At 52.7% G+C, this 14,173-nt stretch overlaps 1 protein-coding gene across 13 annotated transcripts in view; it reads right to left on the reverse strand.

Annotated features, from left to right (window-relative positions):
• DNM2 (dynamin 2) overlaps positions 1-14,173 on the reverse strand; it is a 105,887-nt gene that overhangs the window by 22,039 nt on the left and 69,675 nt on the right. For 4 of the 13 annotated variants that reach the window (XM_021930700.1, XM_017952193.2, XM_017952192.2 and 1 more), the window contains exons 8-13: positions 10,947-11,082; positions 9,429-9,496; positions 8,669-8,807; positions 6,309-6,395; positions 2,670-2,740; positions 1,358-1,387 (exon numbers count right to left, since the gene is read on the reverse strand). In XM_021930700.1, the coding sequence (XP_021786392.1) occupies positions 1,358-1,387; positions 2,670-2,740; positions 6,309-6,395; positions 8,669-8,807; positions 9,429-9,496; positions 10,947-11,082 (531 nt within the window). Of the gene's footprint in view, positions 1-1,357; positions 1,388-2,669; positions 2,741-6,308; positions 6,396-7,355; positions 7,495-8,668; positions 8,808-9,428; positions 9,497-10,946; positions 11,083-14,173 lie in introns of all 13 variants that reach the window. The other 9 variants (XM_017952194.2, XM_003914897.2, XM_009193488.3 and 6 more) reach the window with 3 other exon arrangements.

Genomic DNA, 14,173 nt, shown 5'->3' on the forward strand with positions numbered 1-14,173 from the left:
GTTCTAATATATTTTCCACTCTGACAATCATATGATCACTTGCAAACAACGTACATCTCCTGTAACTTATCAATCACATTTTCTTTTCTTATTGCTTTGGCTGAAACTTGCAGAACAATATGGAGAAGCAAATCAGCTTGGTCACTTTCCTTTCCTGACTACCTTGGGGGTTTTGTTTTAAAGTGTAAGTTGGCTATAGGATAAGGGAGAAAGTAGGCTTCTGTTTCTAGATCAGAAAAGGCTGGAAAACTAAGAACAAAGGCAGAATTTTATCCAATGTTATTCCCAACATTCAATAAGTTTATTATAGGGCTTCTCATCTGGGCTGTTTATTATTCATTTTTGAGACAGAGTCTCACTCTGTCACCCAGGCTGGAGAGCCCTGGTGTGATCATGACTCACTACCTTGACTTCCCAGGCTCAGGTCATTCTCCCACCTCAACCTCCTGAGTAGCTGAGATTACGCACCACCATCACGCCCAGTTAATTTTTGTATTTTTTTAGAGACAGAGTTTCACCATGTTGCCCAGGCTGGTCTCAAACTCCTGGGCTCCAGCGATCCACCCACCTTGGCCTCCTGCAAAGTGCTGGGATTACAGGCATGAGCCACTGCGCCAGGCCTGGGCCCTGTTTATAATATTTTATTTGGAGGGTAATGGGAAGTCCAGAACATCCAAGCACAAGAAGGATTTTGATCAGCAGCATCTGAAGGAGGTGGCACTGAGCTGAGCCAACCTTCACAGTGATGGCTGGGTGACAAGTGATGCCCCAGAGGTGCTTTTCCTAAGGGCCTCCTGGCTCCCACCCTTGCCAGGGCTCCCTCAAATAGCAGCCCACAAGGTGGCCCCTCTCCTGAGCCTGGACCTAATCGGAAGCATCCTGGTGTCTTGGGGGAAAATCCAGAATCCTCCCCTGGACCTGCAGGGCCCTCCTGATGACAGGGCCTGGCCTCTGGCTCTCTTACCTCCACCTGCCTGGTCTTGTAGCCATCCTTCCCTAGGTTCAATTCTCTGGGGTGCCCCCTGCATCACCTGACTTCTTCTGGAAGATCTCTCCAGGCCACATCCCTGGCTCCCCTTTCCCACAGCCTATCCCCTACCCTCTCTTCCTACTCTCATCGTCCTTGTGACACTTTGCTTAAAGACTCCACCTCCCCAGCCTGCAGGCTCTGAAACAGCAGGGGCTACAGCTAGTGCGGTCAAGGTCCTGGCCCGGAGGCCCAATGCTGGCCCTGGCTCTTCAGCACCCCATAGCTCTTCAGCGGGCCCCAGGGACGTCCCACCCAGGGCTGGGGCCACCCGGCCAGGGCGTACCCGTTCACACACCAGGGCAAAGGCACACAGCAGGCAATACCCACCAGGTCACCAGCTGCTCAGTATAGTAACAGCTGGGGTAAGTGGGAAGGCCCAGGAATCCAGAGGAAAGAGTGGAGTGGTCAAAGGAAAAACAGGAGAGATTGTGAGAAGGAACTGTGGATGAAGTGTGAGAAGCAGAGACATCAAGGTGAGGAAAACAGCAGCAAACCAAAGATGGGGACCAGCGCTGTGAGCCCATACACACCTGTCAGCCGGGAGCACAGGGCTGGGGGCTGCCTCCCACAGGCAGGGGAGGCCCAGTCAGGGCCCTCAGCTCATCTCTAGGAGGGGTTCTGATGAGGCCCTCATTCCTTTCTTTGCCTTCCTCCTTTCTCCCCACCTACCTGGTGCCCAGCACAGAACAGGTCCTCAATCAGCTTTGTCAGGTGCACCAACAAACGTTCTATCCGGTAACTACATAGCCTGAGATTTGGCTCTAGAGGCCCTCCCCTAGGAAGCCTGCCTGGCCCGTCAAGGCAAGGCCCAACAGCCGCCCTCTGGACCTCGACAGGCCCCGCATGGCCCCACCCAGCACACTACGCTGTAACGGCCTGTGTCTCTGTTGGTTCCCTGCATGGGGCCTTCCTCTGAGGGTGGGGAGCTGGGTGTGGGTTTGCCCACTGCTCTGTCACAGGGCCTCGCGAGAGGGCATACCAGCGGCACCATCCAGCCCGCCTCAGGCAGGAAGGCCTGCGTGAGCCTCCCCAACCATCTGAGTGAGGCCCAGGCGCGCAGGGGGACTGAAGGAATCGGCGGGTGATGCCTGAGACCACTAGCACTGATAGCGACATCCTGCTGAAATCAGAGCTCCCTGATCTGGGCCCTCATCTAGGTGCCATGGAAAGTTCTGGTTTAAATCTACAGTGTACGCCTTGAAGCGAGGGAGACCCCAGGCAGCAGTTCCCAAAGAGCAGCTTCTGGAGCCCTGAGCCCATGAGATGCTGTCCATGAAGGGGCAGAGTCTGGGAAAAGCTGCCCACTGGTTGCTAAAGGCTCTGACAAGTCCTGTGGGAGAGGGGGTGCAGCAGCTGGCTGGCTTCGCCCCCTCCCTGCCGGTCTGACCATAGCACTGCCCTCTCCCGAAACTAACCACAGGGATGCCCCACAGAAGGCGCGTTGGTTTGGGACAGTGGACCACTATCAGCCCAGGAGAGTGTCCAGATATTCTCAGGTGGCTCTGCCTTCACCCCAGGACCCCCGACAGAGACTGTGTGACCCCCCACCCTCTCAGAGAATCCCAACTCGATCACCTCCTTGGATCTGAGAGTAAGGACTGGTGCCGCCCGACCAGCCACTGTCTCCAAAAGTACCTACTTGGCAAACCCGATGAAGTCCTCGTGGTTCGTGTTGATGTAGGACTGTTCAATGTCGATCAGCAGAAGAATCTGGGGGAAAGCGGGGGTCACTGTGAGTACAGGGCCAAGCCTGGTAAGCGGGGGTGGTGACAGGAGCATTTCCTGGTCTTGCCAGCAGAGAAGGCGTGCGAACCGGGAGGCTTCCCAGACAGGAGAACAGGGGGCTGGTGTCGCACTCCCCACACCCTCACAGGCAAGAAAGCCTGGGACAACAGAGCACAGCCAGGCAGCCCAATGGGCCAGTCACAGGCAGGGCCACTGTCCCCAAGGTCTGGAGTTCTGATTGAGCCACTAACTGGCCATGTGACCCTGGGCCTTACGTTACTGACCTGTGGAATAGGGTGACAGGAGGCCCAACTGCCAAGGGTTTAATAATGTGCAGTCTTTTTTTTTTTTTTTCCTTCGAGACTCACTCTGTCGCCCAAGCTGGAGTGTAGTGGCATGATCTGGGCTCACTGCAACCTCTGCCTCCTGGGTTCAAGCGATTCTCCTGCCTCAGCCTCCCAAGTGACTGGGATTACAGGCGCCTGCCATCACGCCCAGCTAATTGTTGCATTATTGGTAGAGACAGGGTTTCACTGACTTGGCCAGGCTGGTCTCGAACTCCTGACCTCATGATCTGCCCGCCTTGGCCTCTCAAAGTGCTGGGATTACAAGCGTGAGCCACTGCGCCTGGTTTTTTTTTTTTTTTTTTTTGAGAAAAGAACTTACTGTGTCTCCCAGGCTGGAGTGCAGTAGAACAATCATAGCCTCAAACGCCTGGGCTGAAGCAACGCCCCTGCCTCAGCCTCCCAAGATGCTAGGGCCGCAGGCATGTGCCACCACACCTGGCTGATTTTCCTTTTTTTTTTTTTTTTTTTTGTAGAGGCAGGGTCTCACTATGTTGCCAAGACTGGTCCTGAACTCCTAGGCTCAAGTGATCCTCCTGCCTCGGCCTCCCAAAGTGCTGGGATTACAAGTGTGAGCCACTGCAAGCCACTGCCTTATAAAATCTCTTTTTCTTTTTCGGAGACAGAGTCTTGTTGTGTCACCCAGGCTGGAGTGCAATGGCGCAATCTCGGCTCACTGCAACTTCCGCCTCCTGAGTTCAAGCAATTCTCCTGCCTCAGCCTCCCGAGTAGCTGGCACTACAGGCACACACCGCACCACCCGGCTAATTTTTTGTATTTTAGTAGAGATGGGTTTTCACCATGTTGCCCAGGTTGGTCTTGAACTCCTGAGCTCAGGCAATCCACCCACCTTGGTTTCCCAAAGTGCTAGGATTACAGGCGTGAGCCACCATGCCCGGCCTGTAAAGTCTTTAGCGCCTGGTGTGTTCAAAGTGCTGCATTAAAACTGCGAAGCTAATTTGGCCAACTATGAACACTAAAATAAAACACACACGTGTGTGCACACATGCACACACACACATACTTAAGCTAGAAAGGTAAAGTCTCAGGTAAAGAGCAGGTCTTGCGAGTCCACTGCACTTGCTGAAACTCTCCCTCCCTCATGTTTCTTGTCCTTTGCCCAGGATGAAGTTGGTCTATGGGAACCATGGATCCAGGCAGCTCACTGGCTTGGCTCTCATTCACAACAGGCCAGGCTGCTGGGGAGGAGGGGCTCGGATGCTCCTCACTGGACTCCCCTGGCCCTGAGCCAGTCACTTCCCCTCACTGCACCTTCAAGTTTCCGAAAATAAAGTAGGGCAAGGCACCCGGACTTGTCGGCCCGCTGGAAAATGCCAGGGTGCTCCGTCTGTGGGAGCAAGCGTGGCTGGTTGAATAAGGCCTGAGTCCCCTCAACCCAGCGCTCTCAGATCCGGCCCGGGAGCATGGCAGGTGAGCACCAGGGGCTGTGGAAGGGCCAGCAGCATTCTCACTAACAGTAACAACAAAAAGAATCAGACTCTTCCAGACTTTTGGTACAATTTCCACGCTACAGCAGCTCTGAGGCATAGGCGCACCGGTGCCCTGAGGGAGCAATTGGCCAAATCAAAACTGGGCGCCTCTCTGCAGGACGAATGAGCCAATTTCATCCCCATCAACGGCAAGCGGAGAAGGACCATTTTAAACCCAGTGACACAACAAGCAAGGGCTTAATTAAGCTCTGGTTTCAACAAACAGTTGTAAAAAGAACACAGAGGACAACTGAGAGAAAGTGACTCAAAACAGATCCGGAAGCGGCGGCTCACACCTGTCATCCTAGCACTTTGGGGGGCCGAGGCAGGCGGATCACTTGAGGTCGGGAGTTCAAGACCAGCCTGGCCAACATGGCAAAATCCCATCTCTACTAAAAATACAAAAATTATCCAAGCGTGATGGCTCACTCCTGTAATCCCAGCTACTTGGGAAGCTGAGGCTGCAGAAGAGTGTAAGGATGGCCCAGTGCTTAGTGGGTGACAGTCTCAGCTGCAAGGGGAGGCAGAGACTTCGGGTATGTGCTTGCAAGCCTTTGCAAGAAAGTGTTAAATGCTGAAACAGAAAAAGCAGGCTGGGTGTGGTAGCTCATGCCTATAATCCCAGCACTTTGGGAGGCTGAGGCGGGCAGATTGCCTGAGGTCAGAAGTTCAAGACCAGCCTGGCCAACATGGTGAAAATCTGTCTCTACTAAAAATACAAAAATTAGGTGGGTGTAGTGGCATAGGCCTGTAGTCCTGGCTACTTGGGAGGCTGAGGCATGAGAATCGCTTGAACCTGGGAAGTGGAGGTGGCAGTGAGTCGAGATCATGCCACTGCACCCTAGCCTGGACGACAGAGCAAAACTCTGTCTCAAAAAAAAAAAAAAAAAAAAAACGAAAACACACACACACACACACACACACACACACACACACACTCCACAAAAAGCATCCCAAACACCCTCCAGCAGGCAAGTGGAGGCCCATGCTGTGCTCCATCCATTCCCTGGAAGACTGCTTAGTGATCAAGGCAGCAAACTGCAGATACAACAAACAACAGGCTTGGCTCCCAAATGCACGACGCTGACGGGGAGGGAGGGAGGGAGGGAAGAAGGGAGGCAGGAAGGGAGTCAAGAGTCAATGGGCCTCACACTGTGGAGTCCACTGGAAAGACTACAGGATAGGGAGCGGACTGGTGGTGGCCAGGGCCTGGGGATTTCCTTTGCTGCTTCTTTTTTTTAAGAGACAGGGTCTCGCTCTTTCTCCCAAGCTGGAGAGCAATGGCACGACCATAACTTACTGAAGCCTTGATCTTCTGGGCTCAAGGGATCCTCCCACCTCAGCCTCCCAAGGAGCTGGGACCACAGGCATGTGCCACCACGCCTGGCTAATTTTTTAATGTTTTTGTAGAGACAAGGTCTTGCTGTGTTGCCCAGGTTGGTCTCGAACTCCTGGGCTCAAGCAATCCTCCTGCCTGAGGCTCCCTAAGTGCTGGATTATAGGCGTGAGTTACTACATCCAGTCTGGCCTGTGGGTTTTTGAGGGGTTGACTACAAAGAGGCATAGGGACAGGGATTTTAGGAGGTGATAGAACCGCTCCGTATCTTGATTGAGGTGAGGGTTACTTTGCCATATGCAGCTGTCAGCACGCACGGAACAGTACACTTGACATTTACTGCATGTAAATTATACCCAATAAAGAAGACAAAAGGCCAGTACCTGGTCCTTGGTTCTCCCCTCCCGTTCCCGGATGTAAGTGGTGACGATTCGCTCTGTCTCCTCTCGTAACCGGGGGTAGGAACTGAGCTGGGGGAACAAGCAGAGTGGCCGCGTTGGCAGGGTCCTCGTGGCACGGGAAGCAACACGAACCACACAGGTGAAAAATGTGGAGGGGGGTGGGGAATGAGATATGAGGGGGCCCACCGAGCCCACACCTTGCTCCTGGCCCCCAGTGAGTCCAGCTGGGAGCTAAGAGCGGAAGAGTGAGGGCGCTGTGGACCGGAGAGAGCAGGAGAGCAGAGCTGCTTTTCCAGCCAGTGGCCAGGAGGCAGGAGGCGGCATGAAAGCAGAAAAGCAGGGACGTGTTTGCCACCCAGGGCTTCAGGGCACCCCCCTCCTGCCCAGCACTGGGTGAGAGCAGGAACCCTGAAGGGCCTCGCCAGCATGAGTGAGTAGCGTCTGCTCTAGAATGGTAAGGGGGGCATCTGGGCCATCAGCCTCGGTGGGAACTCCTTGCAGAGAACTACTCCTGATCGCTGTATCTGTGGCACCCACTCCCCAAATGCACCCACCTCCCCAGGCTTCATCTGCAGCACCAACTTAACCAGACCTCATGCACAGGGGAGTGCCATCTTCTGCAGTCTGGGTCAAGCCCATGAGTTGGGGAAAATGGAAAGGTTACTCTCAGGTGGCCTAGACCATGAGAATACTCAGGGCTACACTGATGATGTGTTTCCTGTGTTTTGCTGTTTTGGTGCTGGCTGGGAAACCCCTTTCTCTAGGGGTTCCAGGAAAGGGCACTGCTTAGTAAATGCGATGCGTTTGGCACCATCAAAGGCTGACCACCCCCACGGGCAGCCACAATGCGTGTGCGATGCCACTGCCCCCATTCCATCTGCCAATGCAACGTGGCAACATCTCAAAGTGACAACTGGTACGGGGAAGGGGGTTCCTGCCGAGGCTGAATTTTCCAGATGCTCGGGTTGAGGCTAACACATGGAGGGGGAGGAAGGGGATAAATGCGGAGGTGAGAACGAAACCTGTTACCTTCTCGGCACACTTTTTAATGACCGTGGCCAGCTCTGAGACCACGAGATCAACACACTTCAAACTCGGCTCTTTGAGTTTTACAATCTGTTTTTTCACAATGGCTTCAAAGGCCATGTCGGGGGTGAAGAGCCCCGTCCTGGGTCATGCGGAGGGCAGGACGAGGCAGAAAGACACCCAGGGACAGTGCAGGCCACACACGCAGGACAGGAGACAGAGAGAAGAGAAGAAACGAGAGTCATCTGATTAGTCCATGCACGGGGGAGCCTGCGCCCGCATTTGCCCCGGAAGCTGCTTCGGATCAAAGAGGTCTGGGGTTTGGGGGTGTGGACTCGGTCTGGGGTATAGTTACGGAAGGGCCACGGGGGGTTGTCATTGCACAGACAGCCAGCCAAGGTGTGCGGAGGCCTCTAACGTTCATGTCCATGACACCTGGCTCTAGGATGAGTATTTTCCAACCTGTTTGGGCTGTTTTCCCCCTCCCTTTTCTAATCGAAGAAGCTTAAGCAGCAAATGTGGGCTTTTCCAGACTGAGAACAGAGGGGCTCAAGCAGAAATTCCCTGGCAACCCGGAGCGCTGGGGACACTGTGGTCGCGCAAGCACAGACTGCCCACTGGGAGGCATTTCAGCTGCTTGGCCAAAGCGTGCTGCCCTGGGAACCAGGCCCGCGGCGTGGGAGCGGGTTGGGGGAGCCCGGCGTGTCCTGCCGAATGGAGGCAGTGGCTCATCGAGGGCGCATAGAGGCACTGTGACTGAGTGGATCCCAAAACGGGCTGCCCCTGGGGGACAGCATGGGGTGCAAAGTGTGGCAGGGGCACTTAGGAGCCCAGCTGGCTCTCATTATGTCGCTGGCATTCGGGCCTTTCCCGGAGCTGAGGGACAGAGAAGTCGGTGGCTTCAGGGAAATCTGCGAATGCCGGGCATTGGTCAAGAAGGGGCGACAGTCAGGGAGCTTCAAGGAGCTCAGCCTCCAGCAGTTGACACGGGGGGTCCCTCTCTGCTTCCCAGGAGGCAGCAAAGCAACAGCCCAGTGAAACCCCAATTTCATCAGACACATGCTAGGCTTGGTATCAGGGTCCCAGGGACAACTGTGCATCTATCTGGCCAGTCCAGGAGGCCTGGCACTCCCCTGTTGGGCCCAGGCCGACATGCTCCTGTCCCAGCCTCTGGGGAGAGGCCAAGTTCAAGGACACGAAGCGATATGGGGAGAAAAGGCACCAGTGGGGGCCGATGAGGCGCTGGGAGCCTGATACCAAACCCCCGTACCCCCGTTTCCACAAGGTCAGGAGTCACCCTGCCGAGGGAGCAATACCTTACTGGTACACTGCCTAACTGTATTGATTAGCTCCTGGATAACCAGGTCGACACATTTCAGACAGGGCTCTTTCAGCTTGACGACCTGCTTTTTCACAATGGCCTCGAATGCCAAGTCCGGGGTGAAAAGCCCAGTCCTGAAACCATCCAGACCCGGGGGCAAGGGAGATAAGTCAGAGAGAAACAAAGCATGGTCAGCAATTTCATCGGCTCTGGCCGGGTCCCCAACAAGGAACGAAGGTTGCGTCACGTGTGGGGCCGGACGCCTGAGTCCACTGCCTGGAAACCCTCAGGGTGACCCGAGGACCCCACGGCGATGGAAGGGCAGACACCTGTAGCGACTACCTTTGTTAGAATAAGGAGGGGACCCAAGAGGCTCACAAGGAACCCGTGATGGGGACTCATGCTGGCTTCCCGAAACCCTGATTCAGTGCCGCCCCGCCCCTCCCCAGGCACACCTGCAGTGAGCTTTCTTAGTTTAGCATGAGGTTCACACCAACCGACTGGGCAGGAACCAAGCCCTATTTGATCAGGAGCCACAGACAGCCCTGAAGCCTGCGACAGACGCAGGACTGAGACACATCCACCCTCACATGCCCTTGGAGACCCACAGGGAGGGGCTCACAGCTACTGAAAACCATGCAGGAGCCCTCTTAAGGCCTAACGATTAGGGGCTCAGAGGTTTGGGCGACCCAGTTAGCTGGGGGGTGGCACCGCGGAGAGGAAGGGACAGTGGTGACTCTCCTCGTGGAACTTGCCTGACTCCATGGATGTTCTTAATGGCGTAGCTGATCTCCCGTCGTAAGTCCTTCTCGTCAAACTCCATCTGAGAAGAGAAACCAAGCACATGCATGGAGGTACCTGGGACGCCCCCATGGCAGGCGTGCATCTGGGGAACATTCTCTCCCACGTGCAGCTGTATTCACAAGGCGGAATATTTAACTCGTCGGAATTTTACAAAAAAATTGAAAACTGGCCAGATACAGTGGCTCACACCTGTAATCTTTGGGAGGCCAAGGCAGGCAGATAGCTTGAGCCCAGGAGTTTGAGACCAGCCTGGGCAACATAGTGAGACCCCATCTCTACTAAAAATACAAAAATTGGCCAGGTGGACTGATGCACGTCTATAGTCCCAGCTACTTGGGAGGCTGAGGTGGGAGGATCATCCGAGCCCAGGAGGTCGAAGCTACAGTGAACTGTGATTGCACCACTGCACTCCAGCCTGGGTGGAAGAGCAAGACCCTGTCTCAAAAAAAATAAAAACAAACAAATTAATTAAAACCCAATTTCAGAAAGCCTGACATGAAACCAACACTCTCATTATATTGGTGGGAATATAAATTCATGTGAACTTAGATTTTTCAGACTATCAGTATGCACTACCACACCTGGTTTTTTCTTTTTTTTTTTTTGAGATAGCGTCTGGCTCCGTCACTGAGGCTGGAGTGTGGTGGTGCGATCTTGGCTCACTGCTGTATCCTCTGCCTCCTGGGCTCAAGTGATTCTCCTACCTCAGCCTCCCAAGAAGCTGGGACTACAGGCATACGCCACCACATCTGGATAATTTTTGTATTTTTAGTAGAGATGGGGTTTCACCATGTTGCCCAGGTTGGTCTTGAACTCCTGGGCTCAAGTGATCAGCCCCCCTTGGCCTCCCACAGATTACAGGTGTGAGCCACTGCATTTGGTCTTGCTCCTCTGATTTTAAAAACTGTTTTTTTTTTTTAAATAATAAAAAAAAAATGTTATGTGCTTATTGTAAACAGTATAAAACTTCAAGCAAATCATAAAAAAAAAAAAAAAAAAGAGGAAAAAGTCCTAAATCCTAGCGCCCAGGGCTGACATTTTTGCAAACATCCTCGCAAATACAAAGAAACACTTGTAGACATCCGTGTTCAGTTTCATACATAAAGATGTTGTATGTATCAGCTGAGTGCTATACTGCACATGCTGGCTCCAATGCCTATGTTTTTCCTTTCTTCAATGACATGCTAGGGCCATCTTCTCATGTAAATTTATCTGTATTTTCTATGTATTTTGCAAAGAATGTACATTGGCTTTTGTCAGAGGAAAAACACAGGGGTTTTCATATCGTTCTACCCCAAACCTCAAAGCTTAGTGTTGGGAAAGGAAGGCCATGGGGCATCTCATCCAGGCCACACCCTGCCCACCACAGGTTCAGGCCTAGAGGTAGGAGCTTGAGACCTTATTGCCTGGGAGGAGGCCTGGCTGGAGGCCAGCAGGAGGGTGCCTGACCCAGCCCCCGGGGGCGCTACCTTCACCAGCTCAAATGGGAACCGCTCGTGGAAGATGCGATTGATTCGGGCGCCCCCGGAGAGCTCCAGTGTGTCCACCTGATCTCCTGAGCCCTCGATCCTCTTCTCAAAATCCACCCCAAACTGCTGGACCATCCTATAAGGAAAAGGAAAAAGCAAGCATCAAAGCAGAGGTTTCCACACTGCTCTGGAATGATGTTCCAAGTCAAGCCAAGGTTTACTGTTCTTTCACCATTCTTCAGCAGCAAAATGTCTTCTGTCTATGTTAAAACAAATAAACCAAATTCAAGAGCTCCCAATGGCAAATGCTGGCTACGAGTCAGGTTCAAGCTAAGCTTGTTTCGATTATTCACCCATTCAATCAAAGAAGGCCCACTTATTCCTCTCACTTTGCAGAAGACAGGAGAGTTCAGGAGTCAAAGCTCAGCACCTCTGCCCTGATTTGCAGGATGCAACTTGATTTGCAGGATGCTGGGAAGGAAAGGTAGCCACTTCCGCACAATTCAGGTACTTCTGCAGGTTCCTGCCACTTCCCAGCCTGCTGGGCTTGGTCCTACCCCACTGATGGGATGTAAGGCCTTGGACAGGACTTCGTCCCTCTAAGTCTCGATTCCTCATCTCCAAAATGGATTGAGGGTAACAACATCTACCTCCTTCGTGGAGACTGAAGATGTTTCTAGATCTCATTACCTCCAAGAAGTCACTGATCCTAAAATGCACTGTTATTTTGTGTGTCCGCAAAAAAAGAAAAAATGCTGCCACGAATGGTGATTCTGCAGACACCTGGTTTCACACAAGTTAAAATGCTTTCTTGGCCGAGTGCGGTGGCCCACGCCTGTAATACTAGCACTTTAGGATGCTGAGGTGAGAAGGTGAGAGGAGGGCTTTAGTTTGGGAGTTTGAGACCACCCTGGGCAACATAGTAAGACCTCATTTTATTAAAAACAAACAAACAAACAAACAACCAAACAAAAAACGCTGGACACGGTGGCTCACGCCTACAATACCAGCACTTTGGGAGGCTGAGGCAGGCAGATCACCTGAGCCCAGGAGTTTGACACCAGCCTGGACAACATGGCAAAACCTCATCTCTACTGAAAATACAAAAACGAGCGGGTGTGGTTGTGCATGCCTCTAGTCCTGGTTAATTGGGAGGCTGAGGCAGGGGAACTGCTTGAACCTGGGCGGCGGAGGATGCAGTGAGCCAAGATTGTACCGCTGCACTCCAGCCTGGGCGAGACAGAGTGAAACCCTGTCTCAAAAAAAGGAAAAAAAAAAAAAAGAAGAAAACTTTTCTTGGTAAATTGCTTAGACCGGGCCTGGCCCTTAAAAAGAGTCTCTCAGCATTGCTTATTGGCACCGTGAATAGTATAAAAGTAAGATGATCTTGTTCGCGTTTTAGTTTTCCTAAGCATTCCTAATTGCTCTCCCTAGTGTACTGGGCTGTCTCCCCTCATCAGTTTCACCCCCGAAATTCATGATCTGTTGAAGTACCTGGAGACTTGCCCCTAAAGGGGAGCTGCTCAATGGTGACCACTGCCAGGGCCACCAAGGCTGGGCTGCCAAAGAAAGGGGGTCTCCCTTCATACCCCAAGTGGGAGAGGCAAGCACAAGCTGCCCAGATTCCCAAAATCTCTTTCCTCACATGAAGCAAAGGGTGCGCACATTTAATTTCCTTCCAGGACACACACGAAGGCCTACATTAATGCTTCACCCGGAATGGGGAATTTGTTTTTGTTTGCGTTTTTTTGAGATGGAGTCTCGCTCTATCACCCAGGCTGGAGTGCAGTGGCACAATCTCAGCTCACTGCAACCTCTGCCTCCTGGGTTCGAGCGATTCTCCCGCCTCAGCCTCCCCAGTAGCTGGGATTGCATGTGCCCGCCACCACGCCCAGCTGATTTTTGTGTTTTTAGGATAAATGGGGTTTCGGCATGTTGGCCAGGCTGGTCTCAGTCTCCTGACCTCAAGTGATCTGCCGGTCCTGGTCTCCCAAAGTGCTGGGATTACAAGCGTGAGCCACCGCACTTGGCCTGGAATGGAGAATTTGAATTGTGGACCAAACCAGGACCAAGGTCGGCAAAGGTACAGCACTCAACTAATGACAGACAACAGACTGGGGAGGGGTTTGGGCAAGGATGGAGACTCTGGAGACCTGCTCTCAGCCACAGGGGACAAAGCACACCTGGGCACCAGCCTCCTGGGGCCCCTGGAGGTGATTTACCGGCCCAACCCTTGCTGCACAGAGTATTCTGGACAATTGTGACTGGCTGGTCGGTGTCCCGTGGAATTCGGGTTTAATCCTGCCCCCCTGTACCTCAGAATGTGCTCTTAGTAACATAGTGAGACTTTGTCTCTACAAAAATAGAAAAATTAGCCAGGCATGGTGGTGCACACCTGTATTATTCCCAGCTACTCAGGAGACTGTGGTGGGAGGATCACCTGAGCCCAAGTGGTGAGCCAGGATTGCACCACTGCACTCTAGCCTGGGCAACAAGGCAAGACCATTTCAAAAACAAACACATGAGGGCTGGGCGTGGTAGCTCATGCCTACAATCCCAGCACTTAGGGAGGCTGAGATGGACAGATCACCTGAGGTCAGGAGTTCGACACCAGCCTGGCCAACACGGTGAAACCCGTCTCTACTAAAAATACAGAAATTCGCTGGGCATGGTGGCGCATGCCTGTAATCCCAGCTACTGAGGAGGCTGAGACAGGATAATTGCTTGAACCCGGGAGGTTGCACTGAGCTGAGATTATGCCACTGAGCTTCAGCCTGGGTGACAGAGCGAGATTCCATCTCAGGAAAAAACAACAACAACAAAAAACCACCAAATACATAAATAAAATAAAATGAAAAAATCAATTTTAAACACGTACGTACGTTCCTTAACCCCTCTGCTGGGGTCTTTGCCCTGCAGGAATCCTCGCCTGTACAGTCACAGATGAACTTACAAGCATCTGTTAATGCAAAAAAAACCAAGCAAACCCCTGGGTGTCCCCTATGGGCATTGAGATACATGAACAGTCTGTGGGCTGCGCCAGGCAGAGACAGAAGGCTCCAGGCTTTGCTTTAACAAGAAGAGAAAAGCCAAGTACAGAATTCAGGAGCTGGGGGATGTCTATTACCGTAATTCCCGTTCTGTTGTAAGGCGCGAACCGAGAAAGACCGCCCATGTCTACGTGAGGACCTTGGACCTCTGAGATAAAATGCTAAATCGAGATAACA

Source organism: Papio anubis, chromosome 20, assembly GCF_008728515.1.
Source record: "Papio anubis isolate 15944 chromosome 20, Panubis1.0, whole genome shotgun sequence".
NCBI lineage: Eukaryota > Metazoa > Chordata > Mammalia > Primates > Cercopithecidae > Papio > Papio anubis.